The sequence below is a fragment of the Fusarium coffeatum genome, assembly GCF_003316985.1.
Source record: "Fusarium coffeatum strain FIESC_28 chromosome Unknown BRIP53273_contig_155, whole genome shotgun sequence".
NCBI classification, from domain to species: domain Eukaryota; kingdom Fungi; phylum Ascomycota; class Sordariomycetes; order Hypocreales; family Nectriaceae; genus Fusarium; species Fusarium coffeatum.
The window spans coordinates 30,501-44,274 of NW_022157948.1; the positions used below are offsets into that span (position 1 = coordinate 30,501).

General features: G+C 48.2%; 4 protein-coding genes across 4 annotated transcripts; 2 read left to right on the forward strand and 2 right to left on the reverse strand.

Annotated features, from left to right (window-relative positions):
- Window positions 1–87: 87 nt before the first annotated feature.
- Window positions 88–1,615, forward strand: FIESC28_07124 (uncharacterized protein; the record flags this gene model as incomplete). Its single annotated transcript, XM_031161265.1, has 3 exons — window positions 88–266; window positions 613–682; window positions 734–1,615. The coding sequence occupies 3 exons, from the start codon at window positions 88–90 to the stop codon at window positions 1,613–1,615; spliced, it is 1,131 nt and encodes a 376-aa protein (XP_031014666.1).
- A 238-nt stretch (window positions 1,616–1,853) lies between these two features.
- Window positions 1,854–7,063, reverse strand: FIESC28_07125 (uncharacterized protein; the record flags this gene model as incomplete). The annotated part of the gene is made up of 7 exons (XM_031161266.1): window positions 1,854–2,392; window positions 2,831–4,307; window positions 4,355–4,373; window positions 4,551–6,031; window positions 6,078–6,438; window positions 6,500–6,624; window positions 6,686–7,063. 7 exons carry the CDS (start codon window positions 7,061–7,063, stop codon window positions 1,854–1,856), a joined length of 4,380 nt encoding a protein of 1,459 aa, XP_031014667.1.
- Window positions 7,064–9,257: 2,194 nt separating this feature from the next.
- FIESC28_07126 (uncharacterized protein) lies at window positions 9,258–10,949 on the forward strand (the record flags this gene model as incomplete). The annotated part of the gene is made up of 4 exons (XM_031161267.1): window positions 9,258–9,390; window positions 9,443–10,029; window positions 10,083–10,564; window positions 10,619–10,949. 4 exons carry the CDS (start codon window positions 9,258–9,260, stop codon window positions 10,947–10,949), a joined length of 1,533 nt encoding a protein of 510 aa, XP_031014668.1.
- Window positions 10,950–11,987: 1,038 nt separating this feature from the next.
- On the reverse strand, window positions 11,988–13,343 carry FIESC28_07127 (uncharacterized protein; the record flags this gene model as incomplete). Its single annotated transcript, XM_031161268.1, has 1 exon — window positions 11,988–13,343. The coding sequence occupies one exon, from the start codon at window positions 13,341–13,343 to the stop codon at window positions 11,988–11,990; it is 1,356 nt and encodes a 451-aa protein (XP_031014669.1).
- Between the last annotated feature and the right edge of the window lie 431 nt (window positions 13,344–13,774).

The following is a 13,774-nucleotide window of genomic DNA, read 5'->3' on the forward strand; positions in this document are numbered from 1 at the left end:
ATTCTTCTATTCTCCATTTTGGCTGGTCCATCAATAATCTATCTTCAAGACCCCTTATCATCACTTATCACAACTACCACCAACAAGATGCTTGCCAAAACCATCTTCGTCATGGCTTTCGCCACGCTTGCCATGGCTGCCCCTCAGGCCAGCGGCGACCGCAGCGCTCAGATGAAGCGCGTTGAAGAACTTCGCGGCAAGGGTCTTACTTGCAACGAGGGTGTCCAGGGCTCTATCATCTGCTCTGATGGACTTGGCGGTGACTGGTGAGTACATATATCCGAGAGCAACGATATAATATTGACAATCTGTATAGCTTTGTCGACATTTTCGGATCAGGAAGCTGCCTCATCTAGAGGAGGTATCGGCAATTGGAAAAGGGGTGTTGAGCGTTCTATTTATATATGGTATGCAGGTACCGATAAGATAAGATAAGAGATAATTGAAGTATAATTATTGACCTCCTCCCACAACGTGACAGTTTCATCCTCGTCAATTTTATGTTTAGAAAATCCCAATCACTTATTCTTTGACTCGAAACATAATACAATCATTTGAAACGGTGCCCACAATGCCGCGCATGAACCTTGGCCTCTATTACAACCATTGCAGCCTACCGTCTGGATGTGGAGCTGGCTTCACGAAACCAGAGCTACTCAAGCGCTGCGGCGCCTGCGGTGTCGTCAAGTACTGTGGTTAGCCTCACCAAAGGGCAGACCGACCTAGGCACAAGGTCCAATGCGTTCCCATCAAGGAACAGAGGGAGAAACTCGCAGAAGAGGAGGCCAAACTGCGTGCCAATCCCGGCGAGGACACAAACGGTGTCGACCCTTTCACCACCCATGTTGGCCAGTTCTGGTTCTACAAGAGCACTCGCCCGTATATGTCTGCTCGCTTTGACATGATGTCTGCTATTCTCAATGTCCGTACTGGAGAAGCGGTTGAGGCAGCTCTTGGGCATGCCCTTGAGATGCTTCGCCTTTGTCGTGGGGATAATCAGGGTGTTCGGTCTTATGTACCTGCACTTTATCTTCGCCTTGGAAGGAATCAAGAAGCATACGACTTTATCAAATGGCACGCTACAGTCCCTGACGAAAAGTACGAATGGTTTAACCCTGAACTGCCATATCTCGATCTGCACGACCAGGATGCATTTGAACCTGTTTTCGAAAAGACCTACTACTATAACGTGGCTTTCACGGTAGGCCTCACATTGACCAAGATCCGCCTGATGAAAGACCTGGAATCCCTCCAAGACTTTCTGCAGGAGAACCCCGGCGCGTCAGAAGACGCCAGGCGCGCCCACGTCGAGGAAGAAGCCATGAGTGATATCCTTCTCAAGCGCACGCAGAATGTCGCCCACAATGATCACAAAGAGCTCATTGCTCAACTCAAGAATCAGATCAAGCAGCTGTACGAGAAGGTCAAGAAGGATAACCCGCATTTCTGGCCCGGTGTCCAGAACCCCATGTTGTACGCTTACGATGTACCGACTATGTATACTCCTGGTTCGCGAGAGGAGGCGGTGCTTATCTTCCGCCAGTCGTGGTACTCGTGGGCAGAGACGGAGCCTGCCATAACATACATTCGGGGCCTTATATTGCAGGATAAGTAGCCGAAGTAACGCAGACCTTCTAGGGACCTTCTACTAGAATATCAGATGTCCTGGCTATCACAGATGCAACCAAAATGATTGTCTGGTTACTTGTGCATGTAGGCGAACGCTAGGAAATTAGACCAGCTGGTCGCCGAGAGCCTAAACTGCGAAATAATATGGACACTTGATGCCGCTCAGCTCAGTAGTTATGTAGGGTTTCTAGGCTACTTTATTCTGGCTCTACTGGACTTTGAGCTCAATCTTCCTGCCAAGTCCCAATACGCCTAGTCCTGCTGTCTCGGACTGGAATGGCAGCAAGATTGAACCTCATGACTCGGATGTTGTCGCTCTCGTGAGAGAGAACAAGCGTGTCACCGACTAAGTGGGAAGCTTCCGACCTATATGCAACAGGCAGCCACATGAGTCTCTCTGATCCGCGGTATAGCCATTCATCTCCAACATAGAGTAGGTCCTTTGAGTCTTCCTGGTCTACGTTCCAGTGGTCCTCGCCTATCGCAGGTTTGGAAAGAGGAAGTGGTAACTGTCCCCGATCACAGACCAGATGTGTGTCATTCGAGAAAGAGAGGTCGGTAATCTCGTTTTTGACAATATACCTCCCAAGCTCACTTCCAGACTCAACATCCCACAGCTGAAACAACGTGCCTGTGCTATTATGTTCCTTCATCCACGATGTAGTGGCCAATAACTTTCCAGTGGTCGAGAAAGCGATGCCAGGGTATGGCGAATCCAACTCGTGTTCGCAGTTACCAGCTAACTTCAGCTGTCGTCGAGAAACTAAGGAAGGTGTTTCGCGAACTTCAACAGAAGAGGCTTGACTAATAGCCAAACAATGGCTTTGATCATGAAACACCAGACTGTTCGACCCGCGCATACTCCTTTCATCTCCCGTTGTTATATCCACAAGTGTCCAGTCGTTAGGCTGTTGAGGTTCATCAAGCTCGTTATGTAATGGTAATGGCGGCCTTTTTAATATAAAGGCCACGAAGTTGCTTTCTGGAGAGAACACGACGCCTGGATCGGACTTCCGATATCTATAGTGCTGCACGTTCGTTGCATAAAGTCTTCTCGTTTGTGATACATTCCATATCTCGCACACGTCGCCAGGCCGTCCTGATCGATCCCAAAAAAAGAGAATGCATTTGCCGTCTGGTGAAAACTCCAGGTATGTAACACCCGAACATTGACTTGTCATTACTCTCTTCAATGTCGTACAGTGGAAGACCTCGGCCTCACCCTCAGTTGTGATCATGGCTATGTAAGTACCCGTAGGCGAGAAAAACACTCCCTTCCATTGCCTGCAAGCCAGGACCTTGGTAGTCATGGTCACATCCCAAAGCTCACTTAGCACTCTCTTGTCATCTTCGTCTTCCTCTACATCGTCCTGGTCTGTTATCCGAAGAGACACAAATTTCCCATCCGGTGAAAACTCTATTCGTCTCACTTCGAGGTAGGGAAGAGTCAGTTGTCTACCCTCCAAATCGCGTGCAATCGTGATGCTCTGATCCCAAGTGGGGCAGTATACGAGAGACTTATTGGGAGAGAGAGTTAAGGTGTGAATGTGACCCTCGTCTTTCGTAGGCTCCTTGTCCACGGTCGTTTTGGATTGCATATCCCAAAGTCTGAAGTTGTTGCTATATCCGCACGATGCCAATAATTTACCGTCCCTAGACAGCGCAGCTCGGCGATGTCTACAAGATAATGAGAATCGCTCAAGCCCGGAAGTGTGGCCGGAGTCAAGAAGGACAATATCACCTTCTTTGGTTTTAGCCCACACCGAGGTTCCATTTGGTGGTGAGAGAATTTGCCAGTATGTACGGCCACAATACTCAATCTCATGTTCTCCTGTAAGGACGTTGAAGATTTTCACCGTGTCTTCTCGGGTGCAAATTGCTACCATAGAGTCATTGAGGGAGATGGTGAGTTCACGGACAGAGGCCGGTGGGAAGTTGTCAAACGTTCTGATGCAGTGGCCGTTCTGTGTATCCCAAATGGTAATGTCTTGCCCAAACTCTACAGTTATCAAATATTGTTCATCTGGAGTAAATCCACATGCACCATTCCAATACTTCCTCGGATGGGTAGGCTTAGGCAATACATGCCTTGCGTGCCTTTGGTCGATGGTCCATATCTTGAAGCTCGAGGGTTCAGCCGCAGATGCCAGCATCTTGCCAGTCCTTGGGGAATAAGTCACTTGCCTGACCCAACCATCATGACCGTCAAATTGGAATTTAGCCCCTCCAGCGAGCTGCCTTGCATAAACAGAGCCATCCCAGCAGCCGAATGCGACGGACTCTCCATCCAGAGAGAATGCAGCGAATGTGTAATCTGTGGAACTTTCGAATTTGAAACGTTCAGTTCCTGTGACCGTGTCCCATAGTCTCGCTGTTCTGTCATCAGATAGCGAAAGGATGAGATCACCAGCCGGCGAGAAGGCAACAAAATCCACTTCCATTGTGTGCCCCTGTATAACGGAGAGCTCCAATGTCCATTGGTCATCTACCACCGGCTGCTGCACAATCCAATTGGGAATGTGACTCTGGAATAGATTTCTTATCAAACTCGTTTTGGGACTGAAAACGAGCGTCGACACATAGATTTGCAGCGGTGCATTCTCAATGATCCACCGGTTAATAAGTGCGAAACGTCTCATATCGTAGATCAGACCAGACAACTGTTGGTGTTCTAGGGGCTGAAGCTTGTTAGAAAGCGTGCCGAATATTCCAGGGGATAGCTTACCTCGACTAAGGACCAGAGCCTATTGATCATAGTAATTGACGCGGCTGTTTCTTCTATGAGAGCCATTGTTTCAAGCCAGTATAAAAGGCTGTTTTGGAGGAATCTATGAACACTCCCATCATCTAGCAACCCGACCTCTCTTTGATCCGTTGCGTCCAGCTTCACGAGATGATCAACCCAATACCGGCATGCGTACCTCAAGGGAGGCTGAATGTGCTCTTCAATCCGTTCGCCCGGTATTTCTGAAGCCATGGTCCCGGGCCATTTTAGGTCGCAGATGTCTCGACGGAGCTCATTGGACATAACGTCGAGGCAGTAAAGAAATGCTTTCTTATGTATTTCAGCTTCATCAACTTGGAACATGAGATGCTGAGTTCGCTCTTTGCTCAAGATGAAGTCTCGAAACGACAAGTGCATCAGCTCGAGTGGAGACCTCTTGTCAGTGGGTATCGTGACGATGGCCTGAAGTTTCTTCAACAGTCGTGCCAGCCTGTCAGCTATGACACCAGATCCTTTGAAAACGGACTCAACAAATCCCTCAAGAGAAAGTATGGTCACAGGCTGAAAGACGGTTACAAGAAAGCCCAGGGTATTCTTCATGATCTCATAAGTCATCCGCCTGGCTGTTGGACTGAGCTTTTCACGGGCTGGAAATGATAAAACCTTGAGATAGATGTCATCAATTTGGTTCTGAGGACCATCGTCTCCCCAGTCATCGGTATCTGTACTGGTTTCCAATATTAGGTCGAGACGATCCTGTCTATCCAATGGATCGGCAAAGTCACCAGCATCTAGGAATCGACAAGCAGTTGCTGCATAGATGAACAGGCCATTGGACTTTTCACTGAGCTGCTTGATGGTAGTTGTGGAGACCTCGTCTTCCTCACAACCATGTTGCCTGGCTACCGCTCTCAAAGTGGAGCGAATGTATCGTGTAATGTCGTCGTTGTCACCCTCTGCGTCTAGCTTGATCTTCTTCAAAGGCACTGCCAGGTGTGATCCTTCTTCCAATTGACTGAAGGCTTGCTGAATATGCTCTTCGCGTCTGCTTGTAACCAGGATGCGAAGCTGCACTTTTTGAAGGTCCTTGAGCTGCATAGCCAAAAGACTGATAAGCTCTTTGGCTTGACCTCGGTCAAGACACTCATCTAGCGCATCCACTACAACGATTAGTCGTATGGGTAAGTATGTTTTCTGGTCAAGAATGGCGAGGGTGTCAGCAAGGAGATGTTGCAGTTGTTGCTGGGGCGCTTTCGTCCCAATGGTCAGGTTGTTGTTGACTGCTTGGGCGACGAGTGGCTTGAAGTCGTCGAACGTTTCTGCAAGTCTCCAAGCTACGGTCGTAAAGAAACGCTGGATGCCGTTTCTTGTGTTATCAACTTGTTTGAAGAAGAAGCTAGCACCAAGGAACGCTGTTCTGGGAGGACTTCGTCCCGTGGTAAGCGATCTTCTCTGTTTCAACGCATCTGCCACCGTCAAAGCAATACTTGACTTGCCGGTTCCAGCCATGCTGTAAAGCCAGAATATGAGTTCACCACCGGGGTCTTCTGCCCAATCGCCGATCTTGCACAAAATATCGTGTTGGGTGCCTTCGAGGCAGTAGCTCTGGGCGCTCAGAACCTTTGCTGAGTCGAATGCAGCATCTGCAGCAATCGGTAGTTTAAGCAACATATCCCTCTGCATACTGGTCAGCAGAATATTCTTTGCATATAGGGTCGCGTACTTCTTGTGTAGCTTGCTCTTTGATGTCCATCTGCTTCATCCTCGAGTCCAATTCATACATGGCTTTCAATGTCTCTATAGTTGTTGTCTCAATCTCCTTAACCGCAGCCCATGTATCTATGGTCCTGGCACCAAGTCGATCTCGGACAGCTTGGTCAACGAGTTGGCGAGAAGTGTCGATCTCCTTCCACTTCTGTTTCCAATCTTCGGGTTTGAGAAGTCCTCCTATGTTTCGACGCCATTTACCTTGTCCGTATTGCAAGACAAAACGAATTTGATAAAGATAAACCTTCTGGTAGATGTCGATGAGCTTGGTTTCAATGTTCGAGAGCAACTCATGGGTACTTGTGCTCGTAGTTTGACTAGATGAACTTAAAGATTACTTATTTGCCCAGCTGATCGCCAATCGCATTAGAAATATACCTTGCAGCTTCTGAGTCGTGAGTCAAGACTGATTCCTCCAGGTTTTGAAATCGAACAAGCATAAACAAAATCTTAGTGAGGCCATCTGCCGCGTCTTCGTCCTTTTGAAAGAGGTTTTCCATTATCTAGGAGATGTTGTCAGTATTCAGACTCAGAGATGGTGGAATATATATGCCAAGGACTGACAGGCAAAAAGCCCATAATACAGGCCCAAGCTAAAGCAGCCTGCGGTTCAGCTGACAGTGCTCCGCTGATGATTGGTTTGAACTGTTTAATTGTTTGAATGGCTTTCTGGATATGCTCTCGCACGACGATTCGTTTCCCACCCAATGTGAAAGACGTGCGAGCCTCAGGAAGATCCTCTAGCTTCTCCTTGGCCATAATCTGTATTCGTTTAAGTCGACCCCTATTCTGAGTGACAGATTCCACCCAACACTGCTGGGCTTCGGATGGTTGTTTTTGCAGGTAATTTTCGAACATTTCCAAGTCTTCAGCATGCTCGCTCTCTTGAACCTTCTCATAAGCCTTTGCCCAAAGATTGTTCAGGTGGAACGTCCCTTCCATGCTGTCCATCGGCCCGCTATTCTACGCGAAATAATTTGGCATTACTCTCAGAGATTAAGAGATGAAAAGAGAACCTAGAGTTAGAGAATTCTGACCCCGCAGAGTGAGATGTGATGTGATTAGTAAGGCTACCAATCCGCGTTGGCAAGAACCGCGCATCAGCCCCATATGAGAAGCACTTGAAAATACGAACTACATATTGTCTGATTATCTCAAAACAGGAAGGATAGAAGATAGAAACTAAAAAGCAAAAACTTCAAGTAAACTGGCGGTTGTAGGTTTAGGTAAATTGTGGATATATAAAGTCCGATCCATTGCATATAAAGAATGGCCTCTGTGATGTTCGCAGGGCCAGCGTTCCGCACAGAATCTCCTGAAATGGTGCTTCTCTATCGATCCAGGGACGTCCAGTTTTGAAATCCTTCTTAATGGTATTGTCAGTGGGGAGGATATTGAACCGGAGTTACATAGCTGCGGAGGGCTATTCAACCATTTACAGGTGTGCATTCTTGAGCGGCATGCTTCGTCATCACGGACGTCGTTGCTGATTTCCTAAAGGCATCTTTCTTAGGAGTGAAAACTTTCAGTCGACTCATGGCCTTGTCGTATGTTCGAGGCGTTTGGAAAAGGGAATCCGATGCTGAGCGGGGCTACGATTAACCTTGTTCAAACATGGACCTTCGATGACGAAATGCCAAGACAAGATTATAACTGGGACGGCAGACATTTTGGGGACTGGAAATCGCATGAAACCAACAGATCGGACGTGTTACCTCGGTTATCACTGGCAAAACAGAACGTGGGTAAGAAAAGATAGAGAGCAGAATAGGACACAGGGGATCCAGGGTAACATTCTAGAAATATGGGTTATAATGCCAATATCAGCGTCCAATTGATAGTGAAGGGTTTCGTATTACAGAATGGCACATCCAATCGGATGGGGAAACCCTGAAGTAGCGTGATAGTTCCGGATAAACGCTATCCTCGTTCCATGGGTGAATATCCGCAGCCATATCCGCAGCATCGGAGTTCAGTTGATCAAGTTGAACTTATGCGGGGAATGTTTTGGAGTCCGAAGCCAAATCTTCAGGCGGTACAAACCAGAATCACTGATCAGGTCATGGAATTGTTGGAGAAGTGGCTCCGGACAAGACGATGTGGGTTTGACAGAGACCGCTCTCCAAACCCGGTCCCTGATCTTTCTCTTGGAAATAGCAGGCTTTACACCAATTTCACGTCAAAGGATGTATCAATTACAGTTTGAAGATGATCAAATGCTCACGTAACTGCTCTCCTCTCGCAACTTGTGTCAATCATCTGACCAGATTCTGGGGAACCTGTCCAACTCTCGGCATTACTCGCGGCCTTGTTCTTCTTCAAGACCGGGGTAGACGCGCTAAAAAAGCATGGGGCTCCGTGTTGGGATTGGGGAAGAACGCGTGAGGACGAAGGAAGGTTTGGAGAGACTGGGGCATGGGCTTGGGAAACCCGTTTTATTTACGTCGTTGGGTCGGTTTCCACTGGGGAGTCTGGAAAAACGTTTCCATGGTTGGAGTCAAGCGAGGAGCGAAGGTACAGGCGATTGCTGCATTTATGATGATCTACCAGATGAAGAGAGACGTGAATTTGTGCGAATATCGATCAGCAAATACGAATATCAGATCAGTTCAGCTTGACCAAAGAGTGAGTCAAGCGAAGCCGGAATAGAACTGCCGAAATCAAGGTGCATCTCACTAAACCAATTAGATTATTTAGTCTCTAGTTATCCGACACTCAACCGAAATGTGGTCACGATCACCGGCACTAGGTCCTCATTTCGAGACACCAACAAACTTCTTGAATCGTACCGTTGCATACTAATGACTCGTACCCGCTCAGAACAGGGGATTTCGGCAAACATGAAGAACCAAAAGATCAAATCATTGCGGGGTGAACGGTTACTCTCCTGATCTGAACGGGCTCAGCTAAGTGGAACTGGGTAACATCCAAGTCTTAGTTAACGCTCCTTGCTCATAACCTGGGGAACTAGAAACTGGAGACCCCGCGATCTAAGCTTGTTTCTTGTCGGGTGACGGCGGAGCGGAATTGGGTCTGTCTGTGGGTTTACATATATAACTGTTTGCTGATCGCACCTTTATTTTTTGGGCCTGTTGCTTTTCTCTTAGACACTAATTCTTTAAGCTTATTTGAAGCCATGGCTGTTGATAACAATGATCAGCCCGCTATGGGCGGCGTCATGGCTGTTTTGCCGAACCCTACGACGCCTTGGTACAAGCAGGCTCATTTGGCCAAGCTTAATGGTCTTATCCTTGGTTTGGTCTGCTTTCGTGAGTATTGGCCTTCGTCTCTTATCATACCTTCACTAACAGAAATCGACAGAGTCTGCCATTGGATATGATGGTAGTTTGCTCAACTCCCTCCAGTCCTTCCCCCAATGGAACACCTTCATGGGTAACCCGACCGGCGAGTGGTCCGGATTCATCAACTGTTCCTACTTCATCGGCTTCATCGTCGCCTGCCCTCCCAGCTCATGGCTCGCCAACAGATTTGGCCGTCGTATACCAATCTTCGTTGCTTTCATTCCACTTGCAATTGGAGTTGGTCTCCAAACAAGTGCCCAATCTGAAGCTCAATGGATTGCTGGTCGTTTCATTCTTGGTCTGCCAACTGGCATGTTCGCCACTGCGGTACCTCTTCTCATCACCGAGATTGCCTATCCTAGTCAGCGAAGTGTTGTTTCGGCTCTCATGAACTGTAACTACTTCGTTGGTGGTATCATTGCATCTTGGGCCTCGTATGGTACGAGACACTATGATGACTGGGCGTGGAGAATTCCTACCCTTCTTCAAATCGCCTTGCCTCTATGTGGTCTTCCTGCTCTGATCATGGTTGATGAAAGCCCTCGATGGCTGATCTCCATGGGACGTGAAGAGGAGGCTCGCCGAATTTTGGCAAAGATGCACGCTGTAAGTTCATCTACTGGTATAATTCCCCAGCGTAATTCTAATTATTCTCACAGGGAGGCGATGTCAACCACCCTCTCGTCGACTTCGAACTCCACGAAATTATCACAGCCATCGAATCCGAGAAACAAGCCACCAAGTCCACATCCTACATGACCCTGGTCTCCACCAAGGCTCACCGTCGACGATTCTTCATCACTCTCACCCTCGCCATTTACTGTCAATGGGTTGGTAACGGAGTCGTCAGCTACTACCTTGCCACAGTCCTCAGCACAGTCGGTATCACTAGCGTCACTGATCAGACTTTGATCAATGGCTGCCTTCAGATCTGGAGCTTGATCGCTGCATGCACTGGTGCCTTGTGTGTTGAGCGTCTTGGACGACGTCCTCTTCTCTTGCTATCTTGCGCTATCATGCTTGTCAGCTTTATCCTAATCACTGCTTTGTCAGGAAGCTTCGCTGCCAGTGGATCCAAGGCTGTTGGTATCACCATGATCCCATTCATCTTCTGTTTCAATGCCGGTTACGGTGTTGCTATGTAAGCATAAACTCGTACTTTCTACTCCGGCCATGTTACTAACAAATTCCCCAGTACTCCTCTCCAAGTCGCCTACCCTCTCGAGCTGTGGCCCTTCCAGCTTCGCAGCCGTGGTATGTCCGCGCTCTGGATTATCATGATCTCCGCCCTCATTTTCAACGTGTTCGTAAACCCAATCGCTTTGGCTGCTATTGGCTGGAAGTACTACATCGTCTACGTGGCCCTGCTCGTCTCTTACGGTCTCGTTATCTTCTTCTTCTACCCCGAGACTAAGGGACGTACACTCGAGGAGATCTCTGTCGTCTTCGGTGACGCACCTGAAGGTCTTTATGAGACTGAAAACACCAAGGTTTCGGAGAAGGCGGATGTTAAGCACTTTGATTAAGATCTTTGGCAGCAATATGTGTAACGTTTGACGAATTGTATTTTTATTTCATAGCGATTGACTAAAGAGTCCCTCTATACACCGGGTCTCTCGACTTGCCCTTCTCCCTCAACGTTTCCCCATCCCCGTGAGGAATTAAGTCTTCTTATGAGGTTCAGGCCCGGGGTAATTCCAGGTCTCCACGCCCTGAGAATCCACGCTGTGGAGAGTCCCGATAACATTGGTGCCGTTCGCGAGCGCTTCGTCGTTGACAGCTCGTCTCTTACCGCACTTTGAGCAATACAATTCTTTTATGTCGGTCACAGCTCCACAGATCTGGTCGAGCATTCTGCCTTGACACTTCCACATGGTGTGTTCCTGTCGTGGCTTATTCTGTAGACCCATGGTGTATGATGGTTTGGTGTTGCTGCTGGGAAACGTTTTGATGGTTGTATTCTGGCTGTTGATCTCTGTTTTCCTGAGTGTAACAATGGTGTGTTGTGTGCTGTTTGGCCAAGCTGTAAACCGTCTTGTATAGATATAGACGATATGGAGGTTTGAACTACTGTGATCAAGCAGCCGAGACGTGACTGTGCTAGGTGAATCAGTGTCAACTATCTACCACGGGTCTGGGTGAATCAGGGTCACGAAATTGTCAGTCATAGTGACACGGGACGCTACTTGTGCTACTTCCACCGATGTAAAAACATCGTTACTCACTCAGGCAGCTTCAGTCGTATATGTGATTTGGTGGCAAGAAGGAGTTGAATTCTGTGGCTGAATGAGGATCTCCAAAAGCATGATTGTTGACTGTGTCAGAACACGTACAATACGGTAGTGAAAGACTTATCTCCATGAATTTTATATGGGGCTAAAATATGTAACAGTGATGATTTGAAACCACGGCATGCATGTCACAGAAAGAATGAAGGGTGATGGTAAAGAAGCTTGATATTGAGATAATCTTTTAACAAAGGAAAGCTAAGTAATATTGCCGAGGAAGGCCATATCTCAGAAACTAAAATTCTCTTTAATGAGACAGCATTGTCTTTACATCGACTATGCCTTGACGGCTTTGATGGCAGATGAAAGAGTGGGCTTCTGCGCTTGAACAATAGGAGCAAGCGTCGCAACGGTAACATGCGGCCACTTGAGTCCGTTGAAATCCAAAAATACCATCTGAGAATACTGAATCTGAGAATAAGCGACGGTAACAGTCTTCCTCTCTGCAGGAATCTTCACATCCTTGTCGATATAGAACTCCGGCACCGCATCTCTGGGCCCCTTGGCAGCAGGGGAAACGGTCTGGCCGACACGCATTCCAGGATCGAGTTCAACTTCAGCGTGGATCTTGGAGACCCAGTACTGAGCGGTCACATCGACGGCATTGGCGTTTCCATTCTTGTCTGCCTTCTTGGCTGGGCCCTTTTGACCTGCGTCGGCGCCGATGTTGAAGCCGATGTTGGATGTTCCGCCGCCGAACTTACCGGCGGGTGCATTGGTTGAGACAGTAAACATGGTGTTGTGGACGATGTGCTTGCCCTTGTTGGCTTGGGAAAGGATTGTGTTCGGGTCATTGAGGATCTCTTGTGTGATGGTGCCGTTCTCCATGAAGAGGGTCAAGTCTTGGGGAAGGCGACGCGAACTGTCATCACTAGCTGTCTGGCTGTTAAACGTCGCCTTCTTTGCCTTTTTTATCGCAACATCAACGGGGCCTGGGCCAAGTGGAAGGACAAGGGGGGTGATATCGATCTTGGGAAATTTGGGTGCACCAGGCTCAGTGACAGGAGCGTCAAAACCTTGAGCGTTGATGGTAGTACCGTGAGGGATAGATCCCATACGGCAGAAAGACATAGGAAGTTCTGGCATCTCTTCCACCTTAGGAACTCTCATCCAGAGTCCAGGCTCAAAGTGGATGCCCGGAGGGTTTGCAGGTGCAGTCTGCCCTTCAGGAGGCGGCATAGCATCAACGATTGTCTGCGTGTAGGGAAGACCAATCAGAGTGATATCAGCCTGCTCGAACAGCCCACGGTTCGGGACATCTGTCAACAGATCACCGAAGACCTGAGTCTCGCCAGTGAGGTTGAGTTGTAAAAGGTTATCATCAAACTGGTCAGTTGGCTCTTTGGGGAACTTGGTTGGAGTCTTTCGACTAGCGGGTCGGAAGATAGTGTTGAATCCGTAACCGCTGAATGTGCCCTTGAACTCAGCTAGGGCATCCAGGGGCGGAGGGGGAGGGCCCTTTTCCTCAGTGGTCTTGTGGTGGCCGTTCTTGAGCTCATGATGACCATTCTTAGACTCGCCATTGAGGTGGAGAGCTGGTTGAAGAACGGTCGGACCATAGTTAAACTCCCTTGGGATATCAATGATGACGGAGGGAGCAGTAGGTGCGAGGTCCTCAAGAGTTACCTCCATGGCTGATAAATGGTAGAAAGGTTGGGGTAATAAGAGGTGATGAGGATGGTGAGGATGGTGAGGTTATGGGAAGAATTGAAGTTGATGTAGTGGGCATGGGATCCCTTTTATCTTCTACGGCGAAGAGAACGTCACAGGAAGAGACTTTGTGATCATGGTGGTCTGGCAACCCGGGAGATTCCCCTCACGTCTGGATGCCATGAAGTCTGTCAACACAAAGGTGACTTGTTCCGCCTCCATCTCAACGTTTAGAAGTCTAGAACGTAACTTCAGTCACTGTGGCTTAAATGAGCAGCCGCGAACTGACGGATATCTGCAATTGGAATATTCTGACCGCTCAGCTGTGACTTAGGATCGAACGCTCTAGTATACACCAATGAGAGACCACATGGCGGCGTAGAAATAGAACGCATCTCATAGGTCGAAGAGAT